The sequence below is a fragment of the Nansenia antarctica genome (genome assembly GCF_963989245.1).
Source record: "Nansenia antarctica genome assembly, chromosome: 19".
Lineage (NCBI taxonomy): Eukaryota > Metazoa > Chordata > Actinopteri > Argentiniformes > Microstomatidae > Nansenia > Nansenia antarctica.
This window is the reverse complement of record NC_137692.1, coordinates 25,028,999-25,056,498: the sequence shown is the minus strand read 5'-3', so window position 1 is coordinate 25,056,498 and position 27,500 is coordinate 25,028,999. Positions and strand designations below refer to the sequence as shown.

The 27,500-nt window shown below is 42.1% G+C and overlaps 2 protein-coding genes across 4 annotated transcripts in view; both read right to left on the bottom strand.

Moving 5' to 3' along the window:
- The window catches only part of pafah1b1a (platelet-activating factor acetylhydrolase 1b, regulatory subunit 1a), a 71,117-nt gene extending 50,656 nt beyond the window's left edge, over positions 1-20,461 (bottom strand). The window contains exons 1-2 of the mRNA XM_080549199.1: positions 20,342-20,461; positions 3,200-3,535 (exon numbers count right to left, since the gene is read on the bottom strand). Coding sequence (XP_080405325.1) covers positions 3,200-3,231 — 32 coding nt within the window. The 5' untranslated portion in view covers positions 3,232-3,535; positions 20,342-20,461. The remainder of the gene's footprint in view (positions 1-3,199; positions 3,536-20,341) is intronic.
- Positions 20,462-21,311: 850 nt separating this feature from the next.
- cluha (clustered mitochondria (cluA/CLU1) homolog a) overlaps positions 21,312-27,500 on the bottom strand; it is a 34,059-nt gene continuing 27,870 nt past the window's right edge. For all 3 annotated transcript variants that reach the window (XM_080548762.1, XM_080548763.1, XM_080548764.1), the window contains exons 25-27: positions 27,159-27,293; positions 25,962-26,035; positions 21,312-25,484 (exon numbers count right to left, since the gene is read on the bottom strand). In XM_080548762.1, the coding sequence (XP_080404888.1) occupies positions 25,352-25,484; positions 25,962-26,035; positions 27,159-27,293 (342 nt within the window). In that variant the 3' untranslated portion in view covers positions 21,312-25,351. The remainder of the gene's footprint in view (positions 25,485-25,961; positions 26,036-27,158; positions 27,294-27,500) is intronic.

Genomic DNA, 27,500 nt, shown 5'->3' with positions numbered 1-27,500 from the left:
AAAAATGCCCAAATGTTCCCCCAACCTCTCCACCCCCCCCATCCTCTCCTCCCCCCCATCCTCTCCTCCCCCATCCTCTCCACCCCATCCCCTCCACCCCCGCCCTCTATTTGGCTGGTTTCAGAAATCAATACACATCTCAGGAGTGAGCTTTTTCCTCCACTGCACTCGTGTCTAGGGAGAACAATGGTAGCGAGCAGCAGTGTTGCTTTGTGTATCTTTGTGTATCTCCGGATCGAATGGTTAACGAGGCATGGGAGGGTTGCAGGGGGGGGCTAGCAAACACAATGTTGTGTTCACCTAGACTAACTGCATGCATGTACATGCACACAGATGCATACATACATACATACATGCATACATACTGCATGTATACATTAGGGATGGACGGTTTCCAATTATTGAAACCGAAAAACCGTCAGAGAGTAAAACCGCGGTTTTCCGGTTAACCGAAAAATACAGTAAAAAAAAAAAAAAAAAAAAAGTAAAAAAAAAAAAAAAAAAAAGAGCGCCAATTTCAAATAATTGAGCCCTACTGCTACAATACACTCATGTCGAACACCATTAAAACACCGTAAGCACAGTCACAACACATTTAGGCTACTTAGTTTCACAAATATAAGTGGAAATGCAGACTTTTGTAAGCTACACCATACATGAAAACACATGAACACTTAACACACCAGCTCCGCTGATCCAGGGTGCACGCCTGCACGGAAGATCATCTCTTGGAACAGCGTCTTCATTGAATGAACTGCTTTCTCAATATCTTGGTTCTTAGACAAAGTTTCAGCTGCTGCTCAATGTATTTAAATATTTGAATACTGCTCAATAATCACTGAAATATTAGACTTAGAATTAGAATTATGCAGTGAACATACTTAAAGCTTTTCATAAAAACCACATGCCGCGAGACTGACTCGTCCTGAACTGTCGTAAGTCAATCAACAAAGAATGCCCCATCAAAATAAAAGTGCCCATGGTAGAGCTGTCAAAATAGAGCTTTCAAAATAAATGTACTAATACAGATAGAGATAAATACAGAACTACCTTTGCGTCACTAAGTGACCGCGTATCTTCTGAGACATGCGTTCTGTCATCACTTTCAGTAGCGCCTTCACACACAGTGGCGCTGTGCACAAACACTCTTGATCCGTATAGCTCTTGTTTTATTATATTGTGGTTTAGTAAATACTGCACTTGGAGTTACATTCAATGCATGATTTGTGCTATAGAACATAAATATAGTTTGATTGATTGATTGATATCAAATCAAATCACATTTTATTTCTATAGCGCATTTCTCACAAAAGTGACCCAATGCGCTTTACAGAGAGCAGCGAAAATGATCTTATTAAATGTAAGCGAGTAATTGTAAAAAACCTTTCCTATCTACCAATAACTGAAGGCAACTATCTTTCCCATAGAGTGATTCGTTACCCTTAAATATAATCCCAATTAGATATTAATCCTCAGTTATTCTTCACAACTGACCAAACCTCTCACTCATTGCGCGGCAGATTCAGACTGTATCATTGTTATTTTCACACACGACAAACATGTGACATGTTCCAGTTTTATTCTTATTCTATTTTATTCTTCTAAAAAAAAAAAAAAAAAAAAAAAAAAAAAAAAACGGTTTCAGACGGTTTTGATAAAAAACCGTTTCTATTTTTATAAACCCCGGTTTTCGGTTTAACCGAAAAACCGTCCATCCCTAGTATACATATAATTTTTCATGGTCGATTAATCAGTGGGTGGTATGAACGATTAATAGATTTTTCTATGTGTGCCGTCATTCACACAAGGTAGCCATGGATCATCGGCAAGAAATCACTTAATATCTTAAAACGCAACCCCCCCCTCACCTTTAACAGTGAAAACTCTAATTTATTCTGGTAATAATCCTCATGAATTTCTCCTTCTGAATACTTCAGTTATGAGAACAGAGAAAAGGCATTACGCTAATACCCTGCACACAAATCGGCAGTTGTGGTACGGCATGGGGGGGGATAGAGCACTCGTGACGTTAGAATGATAAGGTTCTATCTCCGTTTAGAATGATAAGGTTCTATCTCCGTTTAGAATGATAAGGTTCTATCTCTGTTTAGAATGATAAGGTTCTATCTCCGTTTAGAATGATAAGGTTCTATCTCCGTTTAGAATGATAAGGTTCTATCTCCGTTTAGAATGATAAGGTTCTATCTCCGTTTAGAATGAGAAGGTTCTATCTCCGTTTAGAATGATAATGTTCTATCTCCGTTTAGAATGATAAGGTTCTATCTCCGTTTAGAATGATAAGGTTCTATCTCCGTTTAGAATGATAAGGTTCTATCTCCGTTTAGAATGATAAGGTTCTATCTCCGTTTAGAATGATAAGGTTCTATCTCCGTTTAGAATGATAAGGTTCTATCTCCGTTTAGAATGATAAGGTTCTATCTCCGTTTAGAATGATAAGGTTCTATCTCCGTTTAGGGCAGTTCAGAGATATTGAGCGTCAAAGTTTTTACATTCCATTATGTTTTGTGAGATGGAACCTTTGTATTTTATGAATTACTAACTCAAAAATGTCAACATTTTAAAAATAACACCACACAGGCATTAATAAACACCTAATGGATCAGATTATGTAAAAAACTCAATTTTGACAAAAACGGAGATAGAACCTTATAATTCTAACGTCACGTGTTGTGGTACGGCATGGGGGGAATAGAGCACTGTCAACGCTTGCCGCTTGGACATCTGCGCTCTGAGCAACAGCTTCAGCAAATGTTTATTCTCAGCCAATCAAAGACCTCTGAAGCATAGGCTTGCACCATCGCTCTCAACACGCATCTAATGGCCAGGGGGGAAAAAACAACACTCAATTCTAATTGGGGTTTTCACATGTCAGTCAAACGGTACAGTAGCTATACAGTCACCGCTAGCAGGATCATTTGGATGGCCTTTTCTATTAGTAATATTCATCAATTGAACAGACATGTATGTGAAGTAATGTTGGCCTAATGTAAGGAAAACTACAATATAAACTATCTTTTTTTTTTTATTGCATCGAAATTAGTAAACAATACTTTTGACTTTGAACCCTCGACTTGAGAACTCGAAACCCAAAATGTGTGACTTAACTTGTGACTTGAGCTCTGGAACATGGAACATGGGACTTGACTCAAGAACACAAAGGTTAAAAGGGTTAACTTACAGTTCGTCTCGTTGCCGTTGTGACAGCACCATGGCGGCAGGGCGGTCAGGGCAGGGTCAGGGGTCAGGTAGAGGGCAGTGGCGTGCAGCAGCAGTGGCGTGCAGCAGTGGCGGTCTCCCCGGTCCTCAGAGAGGAGTAGAGATGTCCAATCCGAAGGCCTCAGGCACGACCAGAACACACTCAGATGGCGTAGGAGGCTCTGACGCTCAGACTGCTGCTGACAGGGGGATGCTCCCACGCACACGCAGGACTCGGCCCCCCGAAAAGTTCAACAGTCGTCAGGAACGAGATGTGTGGATAGCCTGCAGACAGTCACCAACCAGGGCTACACTGCATCTGTATGGAGAGAGAGAGAGAGAGAGAGAGAGAGAGAGAGAGAGAGAGAGAGAGAGAGAGAGAGAGAGAGAGAGAGGGGGGGGGGGAAGAGAGAGAGAGAGAGGGAGAGGGAGAGAGAGAGAGGGAGAGAGAGAGAGAGAGAGAGAGAGAGAGAGAGAGAGAGAGAGAGAGAGAGAGAGAGGAGAGAGAGAGGAGAGTCAGTATTAGGCATGATGACATGATGACAAAACACAAGAAAAGGCAGAGGGAGGTGGAGGGGTGACAAGAGAGAGAGAATGGGGGGGGGGGGGCGAGAGAGAGCGATGAGAATTCATTTGACAGTGTAAAAGGGCATCAGTGTCCAAGCCGAGCTCATGAGACACATCCAAACACACACAGATAGAGAGATCACGGTAGGTCTCTCATTGAGAAACGGAGAGTGACAGAGACAGTAGCAGGGGCACAGTGGAGCCCACCGCTGCCACCATCTCAAGAGGGCAGGTAAATCACATCCAGCAGGGATCAACTTCAGGTGTTTTCATCGGTTAACCTCTCACAGTAACCCCCCCCCCCCCCCCCCCCGACCCCTTTCTCGCGCTGTCTCTCCCCAACCCCAACCCCCTAACTCAACCCCTGTCAGGGCTGTCATGCTACCTGTTCTCTGGGGCCATGCTTCCCTTCGTGTAGGGACTTCCAAACACATGTAGGTGGAAGAGAAGGATGACCCAGATTCCAGCAGCCACCAGAAGACGAATCTGCTTCCTCTCTGACCAACAGAACGGAAGAGAGCAGCAGCAGCAACAGGAGCAGGAGAAGAACTACCCTGCTCCTCCGCCAAACCATGAGCTTAGAATTCTACGGTTCTATCTCCGTTTAGAATGATAAGGTTCTATCTCCGTTTAGAATTCTACGGTTCTATCTCCGTTTAGAATGATAAGGTTCTATCTCCGTTTAGAATGATAAGGTTCTATCTCTGTTTAGAATGATATGGTTCTATCTCTGTTTAGAATGATAAGGTTCTATCTCTGTTTAGAATGATAAGGTTCTATCTCCGTTTAGAATGATAAGGTTCTATCTCCGTTTAGAATGAGAAGGTTCTATCTCCGTTTAGAATTCTAAGGTTCTATCTCCGTTTAGAATGATAAGGTTCTATCTCCGTTTAGAATTCTAAGGTTCTATCTCCGTTTAGAATGATAAGGTTCTATCTCCGTTTAGAATGATAAGGTTCTATCTCCGTTTAGGGCAGTTCAGAGATATTGAGCCTCAAAGTTTTTACATTCCATTATGTTTTGTGAGATGGAACCTTTGTATTTTATTAATTACTAACTCAAAAAATTCTAAATTTCACCACACAGGCATTAATAAACACCTAATGGATCAGATTATGTAAAAAACTCAATTTTGACAATTTTGACGAATCCCTCTGGGACCATACATGTACGCACTGTCAATGTAAGTCGCTTTGGATACAAGCCTCAGTGAAATGGCATATGGGCCTATTATATATATTAAGAGATTGTGTACGTTAATAAATCTAGGCTAATTATAATAGGTCATTGTTTGATCGATAGATGAGAAAATACGAAGAAGATCTCTCCAGAGATCAATTCCTGTTTCATGGGCCATTAACCCAATATTCTTGTGAAAAATCTAACAAAAACTGTGATATATTGGCTGGATTATTATTCCATTTGGATGGACTGTACGTAGTCTGAGTCTAGACTAAGCATCTCACAGGAATAGCCGACAGTACACCAGGGAACGCCGGTGGAGGCACAAACCGGGGGACAGGCTCATTGTAATGCAAGGAAGGAATGGAATGAGGGATGGAATCAAAACACGCATGCCACCGTGGCCTACATTCTTAAAGGGGCAGCGTACAAAAGATGGCTCTTGTTGTGAGCGATGATGGTAAGCCTCTTAAGTCTACTGGGAGCTGGACACTAAACCTCAGCCAGACCAGTAAACAAACAAAGCTACAGATCAACCCAGTCACTACCGGACCCGGAGAGGCCAGCTTCTTTAAAGGAGCAGTTTTAAAGGAGCAGGGTAGAGTAAGTTTGTTGGAAGTCTGCCACCTCTGGTGAAATTCGAAGTTCCAAGTTCGAAACAACAACATCCTCCCCCTAATAATAAATAGTCAAGTGTCGCCCCAAGTCACTCCATTTTAGAAAACTAAAAACTTTCTGGACCAAAACAGCCTTCGTTAAATAAATATATTTGAAGGGATCTCCTTCCCTGATGATCCCTACCTATTAAAAACTATTAGGAACCTCTTTAGAAAGCGTAAAAAGTGACGTACTGGACCTTGAGAGACGAGACAAGATGAGAGAGAAAAAGAGAGAGAGAGAGAGAGAGAGAGAGAGAGAGAGAGAAAGAGAGAGAGACAGAGACAGAGAGAGAGAGAGACAGAGAGAGAGAGAGAGAGAGAGAGACAGAGAGAGAGAGAGAGAGAGAAGTCTGCATTCTATTTCCCACAGATAAGGGCAATTAGGAGTACGAAGCCATCGGTCAAAAGCATCCTGCCTCAATATAACATCCCAGGACAGTCTGTAAAATCCAAAGGCACTCCTATTGAGACTGAAGACATTGTGTAAACATTGTGCAAGATGCACCAGAGGAACATTCACGGCATTCCTTTTGTCAGTCTTGAAAACATACAGAATATGCAGGCGATACTAAAGGGACATTCCAGCTCTCACTCCAGCTGCTAGAACCTGATCTAGGGCAGAAGTTACGCTAGGAGATCATTTCACAGCTAGATCCTTAAACAGCTAGGAGATCATTTCACAGCTAGATCCTTAAACAGCTAGATCCTTAAACAGCTAGATCCTTAAACAGCTAGGAGATCCTTAAACAGCTAGATCCTTAAATAGCTAGGAGATCCTCTCACCGACCAATGAAACCTCTCCCAGACCAAAACCCTACATTCAAAATGGATCCTTCGTTGTACAAAAATAATTCCAGACAATATATTTTTTAAAATAAAATGTTTTAAAGATACATGACAATAATTAACCGAAAGTGCGGTTCTGTCTTTCTTATAATCAGTGACTCACTTAACACTTTGATGGAGCAGATTATCAGCTGGTTATCAGCAGAAACTAGAAAGAGAATGACGAGGCATAGCCTGGAGTGCTATGATGACCTCACCACACCAGGAACCACCTGACCTTTACACAGTGACGTCACCTCCATGCCAGCTCGGCCTGCTGTCTTGTCTCCAGGCTGTCTTCTAACCCACATTGTACTCAACGCTGGCTTCCTCGTGTCGTCTCCTCACCTCCTCTCCTCGTCGGCACAGGTCTGATTAGACAGGACAGGCGAGGAAGAACCTAGGCACCACCTGACCTGAACAGTGATGTCACCTCCAAGTTTGTTCACAAGCCGTGTATCACTTACACTCACACGAGTACAAAGCAGGAAGGCAGACGATACAGCGAATCAAAAACAAGCTGAATTTGCTGACAAATTATAAGTATTTAGTGATCCTAAAACTGTTGTTTGTTATATTGAGCAGATTCTTCAACACTTAAACTTTCGTAATATTAAAAAAAAACAGAAAACAAATTTTTTCCAAAAGTTTTGGTCATTTTCGTGACTTGACGATTCCGGACTTGTTAGCTCCTTCACCAGACCGCGTCACATATACAGAACTTAGCAGAGCATAGTTTGTGCAGTCTCTACTTTTGTCGTCGTTATCACTTATCCTAAAATATCCCCAAACTGCTGACATTGCTCCTCGGCCTACTGCTACAAGAGGTTACGTTACGTTGCCATAAAGTGGTATCAGGAGCGGATGTATCGGAGTAGTTTTATGAGTACAAGTACATGAGCACTATCGGGTACGAGTACGTTATCAGTACGTCCCTAAGGGGCCCAGAGTCAAGCCGCCCCAGTGTGTAATAACTAGACTACTCTACAAATACATGTTACCTTGTAATAATAACATGCTATTCCATTGTAATCAGGTAACTACAAGGAGAGTAAAATAATAAAAAATGTAATATTATATTGTGTTGTTAACAGCGATCAGCTCCACTACCATGTATTAGCAGAGCAAGAGATGAGCTTAACCCAAAGGCTTAACCCTGTTTTGGAACAGTGCGGATGGATGGATGGATGGATGGATGGATAGCTCCATTCACTGGGCGCAAGGTGTATGCAGCACACACCCCGACAGTGGTAAGATGCTCTAGATAAGAGTGTCTGTCTGATGAATGATTGTAATGTGATGAGTCTTGTCTTCACTTACTTCCCATATTCAATATGAATTTGCTCTGTACGTAGTTGGCAGCTGGCTTCTCTGTGTGTATCCACTTAAGTGTTGAAACATTAAACGCCAAGCAAATCTCTGACGCCTGGGCCTACAGTACATCAACAGTAAGAGAATTGTTTGTGTAATGAGTAATGTCGCCATCAAGGTGATTCGTGACCTTAGAATCATAAGGTTCTATCTCCGTTTAGGGTAGTTCAGAGATATTTAGCGTCAAAGTTTTTACATTCCATTATGTTCTGTGAGATGGAACCTTTGTATTTTATGAATTACTAGCTCAAAAATGTCAACATTTAAAAAAATAACACCACACAGGCATTAATAAACACCTAATGGATCAGATTATGTAAAAAAAACTAAATTTTAACAAAAATGGAGATAGAACCTTATAATTCTAACATTATACTCGAGAGACACACGAGCAGCTGGCTTCTCTGTGTGTCTCCACTTAAGTGTTGAAACATTAAAACACCAAGCACATCTCTGACGCCTGGGCCGACAGTACATCAACAGTAAGAGAATTGTTTGTCTGGTGATTGGCTCAGCAGAAGACGTGGTCACACCCTGATCTAAGAGGTGATAGGGCGGAAGCCTCGCTTGCTTGATGGATCCATAAATCTACAGATTGTTGAAAGGTGATAACAGGCTGTGTCTTTTCATGTCTTTGTGTAGCAGCAGTACACAGCAGGCAGCGCTGCACAATAGAGAAGCCAGTGATCCGGCGTTGGCACAGAGGACCCTAAGGACTGGCAGCCATCAGTACAAGCCGTGCTGCCAGTTATGAAGGCAACGTTTTCAATTGAATAATAAAAAAAAGAAAATGCTTAGTATTGCACAGCGAAACAGCAGTTGGGCCATGCAAAAATCATAATGAGAGATGCCCAAAGAGAGAGGTGTGTGTGTGTGTGTGTGTGTGCGTGCGTGTGTCTGTGTTTCATAACCAAGAATTTGGAAGACTAGGCCTAAATCTTTTCAAGAACCATAGTTTTTGAAGAAACAAATCCATACGGGATTTGGGTCAGAACACGAGACCGTGTAACTAAAACAGGAAAACCGTGTTTGAAAACATCTGGAGAATATCACGTATCCGCAGATGTTATACAAACATGGACCTTTTGCGAAGCCAAGTTCTTGCTGTCTGTAAGCTACTGACTAAAATCACAATAACTTGATTTAGACACTTTGATTGCCACTAGTCTGAATACACCGTACCAGCAAGATACCATCTTATAAACCAGCAACGAAAAGAGCCACTGCTAGATTCATATTTACATGGGTCAAAGTGACCCATCAGAACACACACATCCCTGTAAAAATACAGAGGTCGCCTCGAATCAACAGGCGCCCGGACCTAGCCAAACTGAAAAGAAAGAGCTAAGAGAGAGACCTTTGTATTTAAAGAACAACATCTTAATCCCGACAGCAGTATGGGGTATTGCATTTCAGTCAATGCATCTCTGAATCCAACAGAGCCCCCAAGAACAAAAGAATCAGTAACTGGTCTAGCGGAATGCTACGGAAACAAAAGGCTTCGTAAAAAACATAGCCAACAACACACCAGACCGTAGTTGGTTAGGTTAGTACTTATCAGATCAAACCAACTGTGTCACAAAGAATACATGGCAAAAGGATTTAGAATCATTGCCCCTGGCAACTCAATGCCCCCACCCATTCCTGCCCGCCCATTCCCAATCACAATGTGTGGTTTGCTGCCGGCAACTTCAGTTGACTCATGTTATCGACCTCCGGTATCAATTCAAGCAGCTTTGAATATAGAGTGCATATATTTCCCAGCCCTGACTTCGCCTCTACAAGGTAAATTAGATTAATAATTCCCCACTGAATCAAACATTTAACATAAAACACGACCTGCTGGTAACGTTCAGGGGACACAACAACATAAAACAACTGTGACTGACATCAAAACAACACTAAGTGTGTCAACTCATTATACAGTGTAGGAAGGAATCTAGCCTAGATACATAAGAACACTGGAGGTCAGAATGCCTAACTACCTTCTGTGGGTCACATGAGCTCATGCATGCTGTTGGCTACACACGACAAAACATTAGTCTCTATTTACAATGACGGGCAGGGCGGTGGTTCTAGGTGTAAACCACAAGCGCTTATGGATTAATTGAAACAAGGGCAGTGAGCTGGAGGAGTGGTATTTTAAGGAACCCTGGCCGGTTTGCGTCTTGGCTGATTTGAGTCCAGCATCGATTTCCTTGGAAGAGAAAACACAACATGTGTGTGTGACAGAACACTCACTCATGTATGCATGCATGCATGCAACACGCATCAACACACACATGGTCCTCCTGAATAACACCAGAAGCAGCCAGGAGGACCTCTATTATAGATCATTAACTTCATAGCCGGTTATTCTTCTCATTATTCTAACGGGCTTCTGCACCTGACCCTGCTGGGCTGGGCGGGGCACTCTAGCAGAAGTAATTTGCAGATCATCACTAATTGATAATGAAAGAGGCGTGAACATCTGGCTCATCTGGCCATCACCTGCACTGTGCCTCATCAAGCTATCTGTGCACACTATGCCGCCATTGGTGTGTGAATGTGTGTGTGCTGTGAACGGGTGAATGAGAGGCCGTTGTAAAGCGCTTTGGCGCAGCAAAAAAGGCGCTATATAAGTGCAGTCTAGGGATGGACGGTTTTTCGGTTAAACCGAAAACCGGGGTTTATAAAAATAGAAACGGTTTTTTATCAAAACCGTCTGAAACCGTTTTTTTTTTTTTTTTTTTTTTTTTAGAAGAATAAAATAGAATAAGAATAAAACTGGAACATGTCACATGTTTGTCGTGTGTGAAAATAACAATGATACAGTCTGAATCTGCCGCGCAATGAGTGAGAGGTTTGGTCAGTTGTGAAGAATAACTGAGGATTAATATCTAATTGGGATTATATTTAAGGGTAACGAATCACTCTATGGGAAAGATAGTTGCCTTCAGTTATTGGTAGATAGGAAAGGTTTTTTACAATTACTCGCTTACATTTAATAAGATAATTTTCGCTGCTCTCTGTAAAGCGCATTGGGTCACTTTTGTGAGAAATGCGCTATAGAAATAAAATGTGATTTGATTTGATATCAATCAATCAATCAAACTTTATTTATGTTCTATAGCACAAATCATGCATTGAATGTAACTCCAAGTGCAGTATTTACTAAACCACAATATAATAAAACAAGAGCTATACGGATCAAGAGTGTTTGTGCACAGCGCCACTGTGTGTGAAGGCGCTACTGAAAGTGATGACAGAACGCATGTCTCAGAAGATACGCGGTCACTTAGTGACGCAAAGGTAGTTCTGTATTTATCTCTATCTGTATTAGTTCATTTATTTTGAAAGCTCTATTTTGACAGCTCTACCATGGGCACTTTTATTTTGATGGGGCATTCTTTGTTGATTGACTTACGACAGTTCAGGACGAGTCAGTCTCGCGGCATGTGGTTTTTATGAAAAGCTTTAAGTATGTTCACTGCATAATTCTAAGTCTAATATTTCAGTGATTATTGAGCAGTATTCAAATATTTAAATACATTGAGCAGCAGCTGAAACTTTGTCTAAGAACCAAGATATTGAGAAAGCAGTTCATTCAATGAAGACGCTGTTCCAAGAGATGATCTTCCGTGCAGGCGTGCACCCTGGATCAGCGGAGCTGGTGTGTTAAGTGTTCATGTGTTTTCATGTATGGTGTAGCTTACAAAAGTCTGCCTTTCCACTTATATTTGTGAAACTAAGTAGCCTAAATGTGTTGCGACTGTGCTTACGGTGTTTTAATGGTGTTCGACATGAGTGTATTGTAGCAGTAGGGCTCAATTATTTGAAATTGGCGCTCTTTTTTTTTTTACATAATTTTTTTTTTTACATAAATGTTTTTTTACTGTATTTTTCGGTTAACCGGAAAACCGCGGTTTTACTCTCTGACGGTTTTTCGGTTTCAATAATTGGAAACCGTCCATCCCTAGTGCAGTCCATTTACCATTTTACCACACTACAGCATACATTAGGCTACACCTAGCCAAACCTAAAACACAGAAACAGTTCCACCAAAACGAAAAAATATATGTCTATTTAGGAGTAGCCTACATGCGTCATCATGGCTAAATTAAATGTGCTATTCTTCTTTTCAAATAGCCTAGTCCTCCTAAAGCATCTATACTCAAAGAAATTAAGACCAAGAAGTAAATTCCACCAGAGGTGTTGAAGCCCTTTCTTATAACACTTTTTTAAATTATTATTTTTAAATGACTGGACTTTTTAAATAGGCACTACATTTTATAAACACTGCTATGTCTGTCTGTTTTTAATGTATTAATTAGGGATGTCCCGATCCCACTTTTTCACTACCGATACCGATACCTGGGCTTCGGGTATCTGCGATACCGATACCGATCCGATATTTGTATAAATGTTTTGACTCCTGAATAATAACAAATACCTCCCCAGTATATAGTCCACACCAACAACAGTTAAATTAAAGACTGCCAGCCTTTATTAAAGCAACAAATGCGACGTGTTGTGGATTGGAACTACGGATCATAAGCTTTCAAATGATGTGTCATACATTGAAATCCGAAAAAATATGAAGTTAGAGTCATTTGAATGTTGTTAGACGTCAGGCACATATAGGGTTAACCTCTTTGTAATGAAACCGAAAGCACACAGCGCTACGAACTATGAGAGCTGTATCCATTATGCGCATTTTAAGCGCATATAGGACTCGCGTGAAGCATTTCTGCGACACGCGTTTCTGTTCACTGTTTTCATTCCCTCATCGCTTATACACATAAGTTTGACTGCGCATGACAGTAGTTCAGCAGTCTCTTAGTCGCACTGGTGCGATTGAATGTATTTCCAAGTCGCACAGAAATATATTCACTCGCAAATGCGACCAAAACAGTCGCACTATCGAGCCCTGGTCATGCACGTGACCACTGGCTACTACTGTTGTCGTCACTTGAGTGACACACCAGATCGAGAGCGCGGATCAGAGCCTTTTTTTTTCTGGTGCGATCCGCGATCCAGCATTCAGGTCCAATATCGCGGCGATATCCGATATCAGTATCGGATCGGGACATCCCTAGTATTAATGTATGTGACCTATGTGTGTTTTTAATGTGGAAACTGTATTCTTGAACTGCACAAAGCCTGTCAAAGGAGAATTTCTGTCAATGTGTGACAATAAAGCAATCTTGAATCTTGAATCTTGGAGAGAGTGGTGGTGAATGAAAGTCTGATCTGTTGTGTTCTGGCTCTGCCCTCACCTCCATGCATATTCTAGCAGGCAGGCAGCCCAATGTTTGAGACAGAGAGTGCACAGGAGAACATCCCTCTCTGTGGTGTGTGTGTGTGTGTGTGTGTGTGTGTGTGTGCGTGTGTCTCTCTGTGGTGTGTGCGTGTGTGTATCTGAATGTGCGCCCGCAGACGGGAAGCGAGGCCAATAAAGCATGTGCGAGTCGAGGCTGTCATCGCCCCTGTCAGTCCGCTGATAGCAGCGCCATGATTAGGGGATCAGAGTACATAGTGTACATAGGCGCTGAGGGAGCGCTCTGCGTGGGACAGAACAGCCCACAGTAGGGCATCATAACACATCGCATAGCCTAACTATTCATATCGCAACACGAATATACCGTGAGCTTAGAATGATAAGGTTCTATCTCCGTTTAGGGCAGTTCAGAGATATTGAGCGTCAAAGTTTTTACATTCCATTATGTTCTGTGAGATGGAACCTTTGTATTTTATGAATTACTAACTCAAAAATGTCAACATTTTAAAAATAACACCACACAGGCATTAATAAACACCTAATGGATCAGATTATGTAAAATAACTCAATTTTGACAAATTGAGATAGAACCTTATAATTCTAACGTCACGTATTGATATCGCAACACGAATATATGCGATATTCATAATTGCATGAGGCTGCAGTATTGGACTCTCGTTGACACTCACTCAATGAAAATAAAAATGCAAGATAATATAATAATAATATATCTTATTTAGCTGATGCTTAACCAAAGCGACTTACATTGCAGCGAGTGCATACATGGTCCCAGCGGGAATGACTCATACTGTGCAATGCACGCATAGAATTGTTTCATTTCGTGAGTACTCTTATTCCTGTTCTTTGTTTTGGCACTTTGCTTTTTCAACCATGTATAAGTGGAGAGTTCAACCAAATGGTTGGTGTATGATATCGCAAATCATATCACACTATGTAGCAAAAGGATGGCAATATGATAGTCCATATCGAACAGCCCATATCGAACAGCCCTAGAAAACAACAGTGGTGGAGAGCGGAGACCAGCAAACAATGGCCTGCCAAACCACTGACCAAAGCAAAACATTGAAACATTGGCCTAGGTTATATATCCTGGAGTTGAGGAGTGTGTGTTATCACACTGTAAGTAGAATAACACAGTCCTTATTGCACTTGTGTAATAACACACAAACACACAAGGCTGTTACTGGAGAAACTACAGCGTTACTAGAAAAGGTAGAAAAGGTATCGCCTAGAGGGGCTATAGGGCTAGAGGGGCAACTTCTTCTTATTTAGTTCAGCCAACCTTACTGGATGGAACTGGGGTAGTGGTGGTCTAGTGGATAGTGAGATGGACTTGTGATCGGAAGGTTGTGAGTTCAAATCCCGCCTGAAACCACACCACCACTACTAGTGTGCCCTTGAGTAAGGCACTTAGTCCTCAGTTACTCCAGGGGAAATGTCCATGTAATTCGTAATTGTAAATCGCTTTTGGATCTGCAAATCGCTTTGGAATGGAACTGAATGACGAATACTACTGCAAACTGCTGGAGGAATTAAAACAAAACAAAACACTCGTTTCCAGTTTCTCTCTAAACAGCACGAATCACAAAGAAAGTTGTTAGCTAATCATATCCTAATAACCTATCGGATCACTAACACAATAAGCTACCCCGACATACAAACAGGGGATAAACAGGGAAATAGTCCAGTCTAGGGATGCACGATATGCATTTTTCCCAACCGATACCGATACCGATATTTACCCGCTTCTCGTGGCCGATACCGATACCGATACCGATATTATTATTTTATTTTTTCTTTCCTAGCACCAGGGGAGCTCCCCCTCCCAAATTTCGTTGTTTGGTACCTGTACTATATCAATGACAATAAAGACCATTCAGATATCATTTCACAGTTGATAACCTGTAGTTCATGCACACCCGAAGGTAAGAAAGGCTATGTAGTGAGCAAAGATTGATGATTTAATATTCCATAGTGATCTCACCAAATCTAACTTACATCACTATTGTTAACACAACAAAGAGAACACTTCTGAGTCTTCAAATAATCATTTATTATTTCCTCTAACAAACAGAATCTGTTATACAGTGCACAATGCTTTTTTTAGCCAAGATCTGGCCTCCTTTTATGAAAACAAAAAAGGCTCACCTAAGAGTAATAAGATCAACAACGTGTCAAAAATAAAGTGCACCTTGTGCATCAGTCAATACAAAAATAAAGACTTTTAAAGAACCAAAAGTTTTATAGAACTTTTACAGAAACTAGTGCCAAATGGCTGCTTAGTCTGCAGATAAACAGAATGATACAAGGCACATAGTAGGCTACACTAGTATGCTTAATAAAGCAACTGAAATGGGCTGGGCTATGCTACTTTTAGTGCATGAGGATGAGGTAGGTTGTGATAAAGCCCATCAAACGTTTTGCATAAGAATTCAAAATAAATTGCACTGACATGGAAAAACAAAAAGTGCATGTTTTCCTTGTAAACAACTTGTCTTGTATAGCCTACATTCACATTCTCACCTAAATAATAGACACGTTTTCCATTGGTGTTCCCTAATATACAAACTGAATACAATTCCTACCTCATAGAACCTTTGCTAGCCTAGTCTTCAGAAGCAGTAGCCTAGCCGCGGTGGTAGCCTAGCCTTCAGAAGCAGTAGCCTAGCCGCGGTGCAACACATTGAACACGCATTTGAAAACTGCAGGAAGACAGCAGACAGCTCAAAGGCTCAAGCAATCAATGAAAAAATAATGGAGTTGGTGGAGCTACCACCGCGGCTAGGCTACCTTCTGAAGACTAGGCTACCACCGCGGCTAGGCTACCTTCTGAAGGCTAGGCTACCACCGCGGCTAGGCTACCTTCTGAAGGCTAGGCTACCACCGCGGCTAGGCTACCTAGTGCTTGATATTCCTTCCATACAGCGTGCTTGCAATGGTGAATCTTAAGGTGACTTATGAGATTCGTTGTGTTGTAACTCGTAGACCTTTGCCCTCCTCTCCAAACTTTTGTTGAACATGTATTGCAAATTGCAAACGCAATATCTGCCTTAGAAATTGTGAAGAATGTCCACACCGGGGAAGGCGTGTTTCGCTCGCGTCTCGTCTATACAAACTGCGTGCCTGAGCGCGGAAACCGGAAGCAGAAATATTTCCGGCTTCATATTATCGGTTAAATATCGGCTAAATGTTATAATAAATACCGATACCGATAAACATTAATTCCTCAATATCGGGCCGATAAATATCGGTGCCGATAATATCGTGCATCCCTAGTCCAGTCTAGTATGCACAACAACCATTTCTAAAGCCCGTTTTAATGAGCAGTGCCACTAAGCCGTCATCTGAAGGTGGACCCGTCCCCCAAACAGATGCTAGCGAGCGTGGCTGCGGCTGGCGACAGGTCATTATTAGTGTGGCAGAGCCAGCCAATCACCCGTCCTGAAGGTCACACCCACTGTCCTACTGTGAACTTGCTGCTCTGGAGACGCCTGGAGGAGAGGAGGAGGGCTGGTTGGGCAACACGGGCATCTGCCATCAAAGACCATCCTCTGAGCTAAAGCATGTGCACTTTGTCTTGCAACCAGTGCTTTGGATTACAGGAGGTACAACACAACCCGCCACTCCCCATCACCCTCTTCTCCCCCCCCCACCGCTAAATATTAATCACACAGGCTACTAAATGCAGTTAATTAAAATATATTCAATGGTTTTAAGTCTCAGTCAGAAGGACAGAAGCTGAATGAAGAACGGTTAACAGACAGTGGAAACATTAGCCTAAAAGTTGCAAGAATTAAGCTAATAATCAAACTTCAGTTGGGCAGTTCAAAGACCAAAGCATAGCCTGATATTGAGGTCATCATGTGAGCAAAACCATGAAAGCCAACTGGCACCACAATAGAGAGAGGGGTTTGAGAACACATGCTGACATTCTCCGGGATTATAATTACTACCGGTAACTTCAAGTTCCTTCAAATGCTTTCTTTATGTGGGGTAGTGGTGGTCTAGTGGATAGTGAGTTGGACTTGTGATCGGAAGGTTGTGAGTTCAAATCCCGCCTGAAACCACACCACTACTAGTGTGCCCTTGAGTAAGGCACTTAGCCCTCAGTTACTCCAGGGGGAATGTCCCTGTAATTGTAAGTCGCTTTGGATTAAAAGCGTCTGCTAAATGGCAAAATTATTATTAAAATTATTATTATTATTATGCGTGTCTATTCAATATACTAGGAGGAACCACCGGTTTAGATATGCAATACGAACAACCACATATTTTTGCAATGAAGTACAACATATAGCTACCAATTATATTCACTGAGGCTCAGAATCCACTGACTTGTAAAAACCAAACCCATCCCATCGTTTCGGTTGCATCAGCTGCTGCGGAATGAATCCTTACAGGCGAGGCCAAGCTGTAGTCTGGCCAGGATCAGATGGTAATGGTACATTAGACTGAGGACATTAGACTGAGGACATTAGACTGAGGACATTAGACTGAGGACATTAGACTGAGGACATTATGAATGAATGAATGAATGAATGGTCTTTATTATTGTCATTAATACAGTACAGGTACCATACAACGAAATTTGGGAGGGGGGGCTCCCCTGGTGCTAGGAAAACATACTAAAAACAAGAAGGGAAAAGAGCTGGTTTACATAAATAAAGGCTATGCTATCCACTATACTATACAAATAAAACACTGTGCTGTACTCTATGCTATGCTATACCGATTCTAACATTTCCTATCTCTGAACCTTATTAGACTTAGGACATTAGACTAGGAGGACTGCATAGCAACGGGCCCTGCAACGGGCTGCAAACACGAGAGGGGTCCGATCAACAAGGCGAACGAGGGGAGAGTGAACGAGGGGAGAGTGACTTGTCGTTTCACCGGAACAGAAAGATCCATTCTGCAGTGGAGGGAGGGGTGGCGTCTGTTTCTAACCACCTAGACTCAGGCTACCCCATCCATACACACACATGCGGTCATTCCAACTAGGCTTCATCAATAATATCAATATAAATCGATCACAAATAAAATAAACCAACAAATATCGGAGAAAGCATGATCGATGGCTCAAGCTACGACTGTATGATGCAAATAGAGGTTTTAGCAAGTCGGTCTTCCCTTTTTCTCCCATGTGCTCCACCCTTTATATTTCTATACCAGCTGAAATCACACACAGATCATTTATGAAGCAAGTTCCAAGTTCCAAGGTTCCAGGGTTCCAAGTTCCAGGGATGGATGGACACTGTAGCTTTTAGACAAGCTCTCTAGTCATGCCTTGGCTTGTCGTCAACGTTTACAACACCTAAACCTGCATCACAAACCTCAAGAGACCAATGATGATATCCATCACATCTGCCATCTATTTGTGATATTTTGCACACTGCATTTATTTGGATCACATATCCATCTTATGTTTCTGATACATTTTCTGTTTCTGTCCCTGTGTTATTATAGCCTAGGGGTCACGTGTTGGTAGGAAAAATATATGTCAACCCAACTCTAGTGTGCCAGTAACACTTCTTTAGCTATCAATGGGTAGCTACGTTTTTAACAAATGTATAACTTAGCTAAGCATGGCAGGCATCATCTAATAAATGACAACATCATGATCGGCTCAAGGTCGCATGTGAAGAGCAAGGTGCTCTAACGTTGCCGTAACACCATTGCACACAGTCAGGCAGTGCTGTCATATACTTTATTTATTTGACCCATGCAAGAGAACAGAGACAGTTAGCTTAGCTCAGCTAGCATGCCAATTCAATCCAACAGTGTATCAAGTCAACTAACCATCAACAACGCATGGAAATCAAACGTTTGCACGGTTAACCAACCTCAGCTACCTGTAACCTGCTATGCAGCAATGATGAATGGTCTTTATTGTCATTGATATAGTACAGGTACCAAACAACGACATTTGGGAGGGGGGGCTCCCCTGGTGCTAGGAAAAAAATACTAAAAACAAGAAGGGAAAAGAGCTGGTTTACATAAATAAAGGCTATGTACACTATCCACTATACTATACTATACAAATAAAACACTGTGCTGTACTCTATGCTATGCTATACCTATTCTAACATTTCCTATCTCTGAACCTTATGTACCCGAGGGTTGTCATATTGCACATAGTATTTTGCACATTCATTAACGTCATAGGCTATAGTTTGCAAGCCGACTACGCCCTTTTCCATAGGTTGCTAACTAAATATGACACTATTCTCACAAATCACTCAGTTTAACATTATGAAATAAGACAAGGCAAGCACTCAATGTGAGCAGACATTAGCCTATATTCTGTAGCTAGTTAGACGTAGCTATAACCCACATTTGATCATGGCGAGGCAGCATAAACGTGCAAGGTTGACCAGCCAGAGACAGCACAGAGTTGACCCATGCAAGAGAGAAAAGACAGTTAGCTTAGCTTAGCTAGCATGCCAATTCAATCCAACAGTCTATCAAGTCAACTACCATCAAAAACGCATGGAAATCAAATGTTGCATGTAGCTAGCTACCTGTAACCTGCTATGCAGCAAGAAAGTTAAAAACATAACATTTATAATTGAATTAGTTAGCAAACCTCAACCTGCTTGTTGAGAAAGAGAGCTAATGTAACTAGATACATCCGAGACGATTAGTACAGAATAAACAACAGTTTTATGTAGCATTTGCTGTTTATTTAGCTGTTTTGGTTTTCATTTTGTCTGTCCAATGTGACTAGCCAGCTACGATTTTATTTATCATCAAAATAACGAACAGCATAGCTACTATGATAAATCGTAGCTGGCTATAACATCTTCACATATATATATAGAGAGAGAGCAGGAACTTCTGGTAGAACATTATACAGCATTCAAAACAAAACACTGCATTGCAGGCATATGGAAATGCTTTTATAGTTCATATCAGTTTCTAATTGAATTACTAGCAACCTGCTTGTTGAGAAGGAGCTATATGTAAACTAGATGCATACGAGACGATTAGTACAGAATAAACCGTGATTAATAGGCCTACTGGATGTCTTTCTATCTCTTGTTCTGTTGCACAAGCGAGCTGGTTGTTTTGCACAGAGATGAGATGGACAGTTCTGCTGCGCGCGGCCTGTCCGCCATTTTGAGACAGAGCGAAAAGGAGTCGCCAAAAAAAAACAGTTTTTTCAGCCACAACATTTTCCCCCACCGAGAATTCTTCGATTCTAACCAACTATCTGGCCATAAAAACCACCGTAACTTACCCTATGGTGTCCCGGGAAGGTCCTTAGCCAGGTGGGACAGTCATACAAGTGAATTAGGGGGGAGTTTTTGATCAAAATAAAGAGACTTCTGTCTGATCTGGAGATGAAGTAGTAACCAGCCGTCTTGTCTCTCGAGCCGCATTCGCCTTCTGCGTTCGAACGGCCGCGCGCACGAGCACGAGCGTTAGAGCGTTCGCGCAGGATGACAGCTACGCGCGCGCCCTCGATGACAGCTCTTCATTTATAACCTCCCAAAACTCAAAAGCTCTCAATAAAAGCAATATTCAGCCTTTATCATAGGTGGGGATTCATGTGTATGGAGGACCAAGTCTGTCAAAATTAACAATAAATATATAGATACATAAATGAATGTATGAACAAATAAATGAATGAATACACACAGTATAACGAAATACATTTCTATATTATTTATTCTTTTCCACATTCATTCTTTCTTTTCTATATTCATTCTTTGTTTTCCACATTCATTCTTTCATTTATTTGTTCATACATTCATTTATGTGTCTATATATTTATTGTTAATTTTGACAGAGGTGCTCCATTCATGTGACATGCGTCCACAACCACCTGTGCACATTCAGAATTAAAGGTATGTATGTATGTATCTCTGTTGTTATGACGACATCACGTTCTGTGGTTCTTCTATGAAATGTGTGAAATGTATGAATAATATGCAGCATTCTCATTCAATTCTCAATCAACGTTGTTGTCGGTGAAAGCACGAGTTTAAAATGATGCCGTATTTTTAAAATGCATTTTCCAAATGAAACAACTGTTGGCGTTGTTTGAATTTGAAACATGCGGCATCAATTGCACTCACACCCAAAACAATTTTGTCATCATTTCACACATTTAATAATCAAAGCTAGCAATGACAAATACAACAACGACCCTACTACCCAAGTATCATGTGGATGAGTTATTAAAAATCCAAACTAAAATGTTATTTGCTAGTTTTCTTTATTCATTTTAATACAAAAGCATACTCAGACCAAAAATAATTAGATTGTTATTTTGTAAAGAGCAACAAACAGGTACCACACACACACAGCGAGGGAAGCAGACTCTTAAACACCGTACTGTATGTGCAGAGGAAATCTGGTCAGTTCAAGAAAAGAAAACACACAAAGACCCCTCAGACAGACGAGCCTCATTCTGAGCATCACACAGAGACAATACAGCTGATCAGTGTGCGTTAGACGTTAGTGGAACCTCCTAAGGTGATAGGGAGTACCCCCCCCCCCAGGGAGTACCCCCCCCCCCAGAATACCACTAGTCATTATATTAGGCAGGAGAGGACTGTCAGGGGTGTGGGTGTACAGTAGGTGTGTATGTGCGTGTGTTGGGGGGGGACGTTGTGTGATTTAAGAAGCTGTGAAAATTCAAGTGCCAGTTTTCTCAATCACATGTCAAGGTTTGAACATGATTCAATCATTTCAATTGGGGTAACACTCAGGTTCTTTGTTTTGTTTTGCCAAAGGAGACTTGTACATTTGGAGACATTCAAGGGGGATTGATTTTCGTACCAAACAAGAAGAAATTAAGATTAAGCCTTATGAAATTGCGATATTGGGAAAATGATAACAGCAAAATGAAACGTGGTCTTCTGCTTTGTAAAATAAAAACCAGAGGTTTGTTATTGCGTCCTCCTCACACCCTACTGAATCTGAACCAGACATTGGTAAACACATCTAAAGCACGTCAAATCTGTTTCTCATGCAATTACTGAAGGTATAAGGGAAGGTATAGAGTGCTACACAATAAAAAAACAGAATAACAGTTACAAAATACTGCCGTTGCAATTTAATATGAAGCAGCCATGATTATGTGATCCATGAAAACATTATTTTTTCTACAGAGTTGATCACTCTCAATGAGTTTATTCTACATGTCCCAAACAGTCGACACTTTAGGGTTCACATCATCAATACTTTCAAATACCTTTCTTTATGTTATTATTTCCTAAAAGTCAAGTTAATGAAAGCATATGAAACATGTGACACACTTACATTAAGATACAGTTGTTTAAAGCCCCTTTTTTGTAGGACAAAAATATTTTCTTCACTTTATAAAAGGCCTTTGTCATAAATGAGTCTTGTCTGCATCTAGTGCCCCATCCCATGGTCACTAATGGTATTGCAAGATGACTGACATTCATGAAGGAGGAAATTGCATCTGAGAAGAGAAAATGGAGATAGACACCCTTACAGCCCAAATCAGTCCTCAGCGTACCCCCTCTACCCCCTATACTCCTCTGGGCTCAGTACTTCAAAACTTTTAATCTGGATCAGAACGACTTTTGCTGTCCAGAATCAGATCTGCAATCAGATTGACTGACAGCAAAAAAATGACCTGGATAATTCTGATCCAGATTAGGAAACACAACGCCTGCAGATCTGAGAAGATTGGATAGGTGTAAGCAATACCAGCTAGCAACACCAGCTAGCAATACCAGCTAGCTCATTCTGGCCCTTCTGAAGAATTCCACTTGCCCTAAACCACACCTGTGTGGTTCTCTGATGTCTACACAAGCTCATAGGCAGGTAGAGCGCTGCTAGAGGTTGATTGGGGGATTTAGCGCTATACTTTATAAAGGAAACACTTGGTAACCCTTAGGGAAAAGGAAGGAAACCATAAAATCAAAATCAAGAGGCGTTAAAGTTGACAACTGCAAACCAATACCACCCTGGTTCCAATTTCGGATAAGCATAAATAGGCACAAATCACACACCGTAGCTATTATTGTCCCACATGTCTTTTCTCTTTATCTTTTTTCCCCCCGGAGGATAATAATCAAATAGATTACTGTAGGAACTTTTAACCCCCCCGCCCCCCCTTAACCCATTCTTGGTAATAGCCTTTTGTTTTCACAAGGCTTTACGTCTCAGGAGAAAAATACAACAAGAACACCAGTCTTTTCTTCACTCAAGTGCAGAAAAAATTGCTTCAAAATCACATACATATAGACACGGCAACGATTTAGAAAGACATTTGCAAAAGGATGGACACATCGCATGTATACAAGCGCACACAAACACACACACGCACACACACACCTCTATCAGTCTTTTTTGGTATATTACATTGAAGCAGCTCTCTCAACCCACGTTTGGTGGCGCTGTGTGTATGCGTCCAGACCGCACTAGAAAGTGCGACTCAATACTGCTAAAGAACCTTTGTTCAGATCACGATGTGGCCGAGTTGTACTGTTGTTGAATGACACGCCAAACAATGGAAGCATGACAGTTGACCGTTCCGGAACAGCGCAACAATGAAATGGTCTGTGGCTGGTGTCTGCTAGCAGTGGGGAGAAGTTTCTCTTTTATCTCTTTTTTTTCTTCATATTAGCAGATTTACAACATCGCTGGCCAATAACGCTACAAGAGAATCCGTTGCATTAGCCATCCCTTGGTTTTACCATGTGTATAAAAATAAAACATTTGGAAACTCATGGCTTACTCAAACCTTATCGTTATACTACTATGCAGCAACAGCAGCCTCCCAAACTCCCCTGGCCTTATCTGATTCCTCCTCTGACTAAACACACACACACACACACACACACACACACACACACACACACACACACACATGCACATATTCTTTCAAAGTGGAAAAATAGAAGAAGATTGAACACAGCTAATACAGGGATATCTACTACTCAAGCCTAAAGCTGGACGCTTTTCAAATCTGCTTTCTTTTCCGTCAACATTGATCATATATACCTGTCTAATTGCAATAGACAAAAAAATGATTTATACATCTCTCCACACATATATTTTCTATAAAAGACATGAGGCTGAAATTAATGGATAATTGACAGTCCTAAGATGGCTTCTTCCCTCTCCCATTTGCTTTTTACAAAAAGATCATCCCCCTCTTCTACTGAGAAAAGATCATCCCCCTCTTCTACTGAGAAAAGGTACCAAATCAATCTAACAGATTGTTTGCGAGCACACACACATACACATGAGTTAGTGTCTATTTGCTGAAATAAAACCAACAGACAGCGCAGCCACCCACAGGGCATAAGAGCGTAGAAAAAGAAAGAAATATTCTGACCATAGAGTACTAACTAGAGGACACTCAGAGAGAACACGGGTGATTGATTGGTGAAGGGAGGATCGAACGATCAAAGCACAAGAAGGGAGGTTACATTCTGAAGCCCAAATAGAGAGTAAATCTCTTAATCAAGTGACTGTTTTCTAGTTCTTTTCTCCTAGTGCACCGTGAAAAATTCCCCTGAGTTTTAGGACAGGGTGTGGTCTGTTGTTGTTGTTGTTGTTGTTATGTGAGGCACCATGGGGACCGTGGTAAACAGGCCATCCCCGGTCTGCCAGTGACTCGTTCAGGAGTTTGGGGGTGAAAAGTGAAAAGTGTGGTCCTGGGCTCAGAGTGAAGCAGGGGGGAGGGAGGGAGGGTGTGCGGGGGGGTGGGGGGCTAACAGTGGATAAGGCTCTGGTATACAATGTCATTGGTCGCCCTTCCCGACCTCAATCACTCACACACACGCACACACACGCACACACACGCACACGCACACGCACACGCACACGCACGCGCACGCACTCTCACAGCAGCAGATATCAGGGTGACATTCTCTCTGCTGATTGGCTGAGCTCTCTCTCTCTCTCTCGGGGGTCGGGGCTTTCAGATTGCACATGATCACATTTTATTGTATATTCTCTTTTTTTATTCACTTCTTCCAACCCTTCCCAACCCTTCCCCCCCCTCACGCATATACCGCACAGACAGGTAACTCCTTCCTGGGACTCTGTGTAGCTTCTCTCAGACTACCTACTGTATATATAGATGTTCTCTGGACTGCTCCGACCCATCCCCATCCCCACCCCTCGTTTTTGTTTCCTTGTTGATTCAGACAGCTCGGTTCGGTTTCTAGGGTCCACAGGCTCAAGCAGATGGCCGTTGCATCGCCGCCTCCCCGTTGCAGAGGGTAGGATGTAGGGGGGGTAGGGGCGGTAGGAGACATTAATCGATAGGGATTCTGTCCTCCAGCTCTAGTGGGCTGTTGTCCTCCAGGAGGAGCTCCTCGCTACGCCCAGACTCCTGCAGCTGCTGCCGCCTCTGGACCTCCGCCTTCAGGTTCTCCAGGTCCTTCTGGCTGCAGAGGGGCAGAGGGGGAGGGATGCAGAGGTGAAGGGTAAATGGACTGCACTTATATAGCGCCTTTTTTGCTGCTCCAAAGCGCTTTACAACGGCCTCTCATTCACCCATTCACACACCAATGGCGCCGGCCCGCTCACTGGGAGCAATTTGGGGTTCAGTGTCTTGCCCAAGGACACTTCGACATGTGGCCAGCCGGGGCTCGAACCACCGATCTGCCAACCTTGCGATCATTAGACGGCGGCTCTACCTCCTGAGAAACAGCCGCCCCATGCAGAGGGGGAGACCAGGAGTGAACTCTGGGCCCGTTTCATATTTACCATTTAATTCTAATGAATCAATAAAAGGTGTCAATTGCCAAAATGGCTCCTTGAACTCTTATGTATTTAGCAATTTTCAAGGTAAGAAGATCCAAAGTTAAATCAAGATTAACACCTTTGATATTATTTATTTCATTGCTTCAAACCCTTTTTACCTGAGAGGAATGAAGATGATCCCGTTGATGATGTTGAGCTGCTCCAGAACGCTGGCCATGCTGGGAGGTGTGAACTGGAGGGAAACACAAAATCACACAAACGTCAAAACTCTGCTTCAGTAGATGAACACAGCACCAACACTGTGCACAGACACGGCCCTGGGCCACACCAAACTATCTGAAAAAGGATTAAAAGTATGAAATCATTATTCGATTTATGGAATTCGAGCGTGACGTTTGAAACAACCAATCAGCAACTGAACAACACAACTCAATACTCAACCTTGGTTCTAATTGGCTACAGACTTTTTTGGTCTGTAAAAAAACCGGCCAAAACCTGTCTCCCTTCTGGACAGCGCGACAGGGCCACCAGGACAAAAACATCACGCCACTTGAACAGTTTCTTCCCCAAAGCCACAGCCCTCCTCAATAACTGCTGATCATTGCACCTTGCACTTTACATGTTCTTGCACTTAGTTGTACAGTATATTTATTCATAATATCCACTCATATTGGTACTGTATATTTTTGTGTTGTCGTCTTGTTGTTGTATGTACTGTAGCTTGTTTAGTATGGTAGAATACCAAATCATGTTCCTTCCTAGTGCAATGCACATGGTGAATAAAGTTGAATTTAATTTAATTTAATTCGAGCGCGACCTTTGAAACAACCTAGCAACTGAACAACACAACTCAATACTCAACCGTGGTTCTAATTGGCTACAGACTTTTTGGTCTGTAAAAAGAAAACTGCCAAAACCTATAAAACAGGCAAACTGACCTCGTTATCGCCGTTGTCCATTGGCTCCGTCCGTATAAGGTTCTCTCTTGATGCTAAATGTGTATTCACCATCCGTGAGTTTAGAATGATACGGTTCTATCTCCGTTTAGAATGATAAGGTTCTATCTCCGTTTAGAATGATAAGGTTCTATCTCCGTTTAGAATGATAAGGTTCTATCTCCGTTTAGAATGATAAGGTTCTATCTCCGTTTAGGGCAGTTCAGAGATATTGAGCGTCAAAGTTTTTACATTCCATTATGTTTTGTGAGATGGAACCTTTGCATTTTATTAATTACTAACTAGAAAATGTCAACATTTTTTACCAAAAATGGAGATGGAACCTTATAATTCTAACGTCACGCATTGACAAAATGGCCCCATGAAACCAACATAGAACCCAGTGCCCGAGGTACCAACCTTGAGGGGCATGATGCTGGCGTTGGAGCCGTTCTTGTAGATCTCGTTCATGGTTCTCTGCAGCGCCACGGCCTGCTGTGTGAGGTACTTCAGGTACTCCGAGCTCTCCTTCGTCTTCTCATGGGTCTCTCCCACCTGGCAGGAGGATGGAGAGAGAGAGAGAGAGAGACAGAGAGACAGAGAGAGAGAGACAGAGAGACAGAGAGACAGAGAGAGAGACAGAGAGACAGAGAGAGACAGAGACAGAGAGAGAGACAGAGAGAGAGAGAGAGAGAGACAGAGAGAGAGGGGGGGGGAGAGAGGGAGAGAGAGACAGAGAGACAGAGAGAGACAGAGACAGAG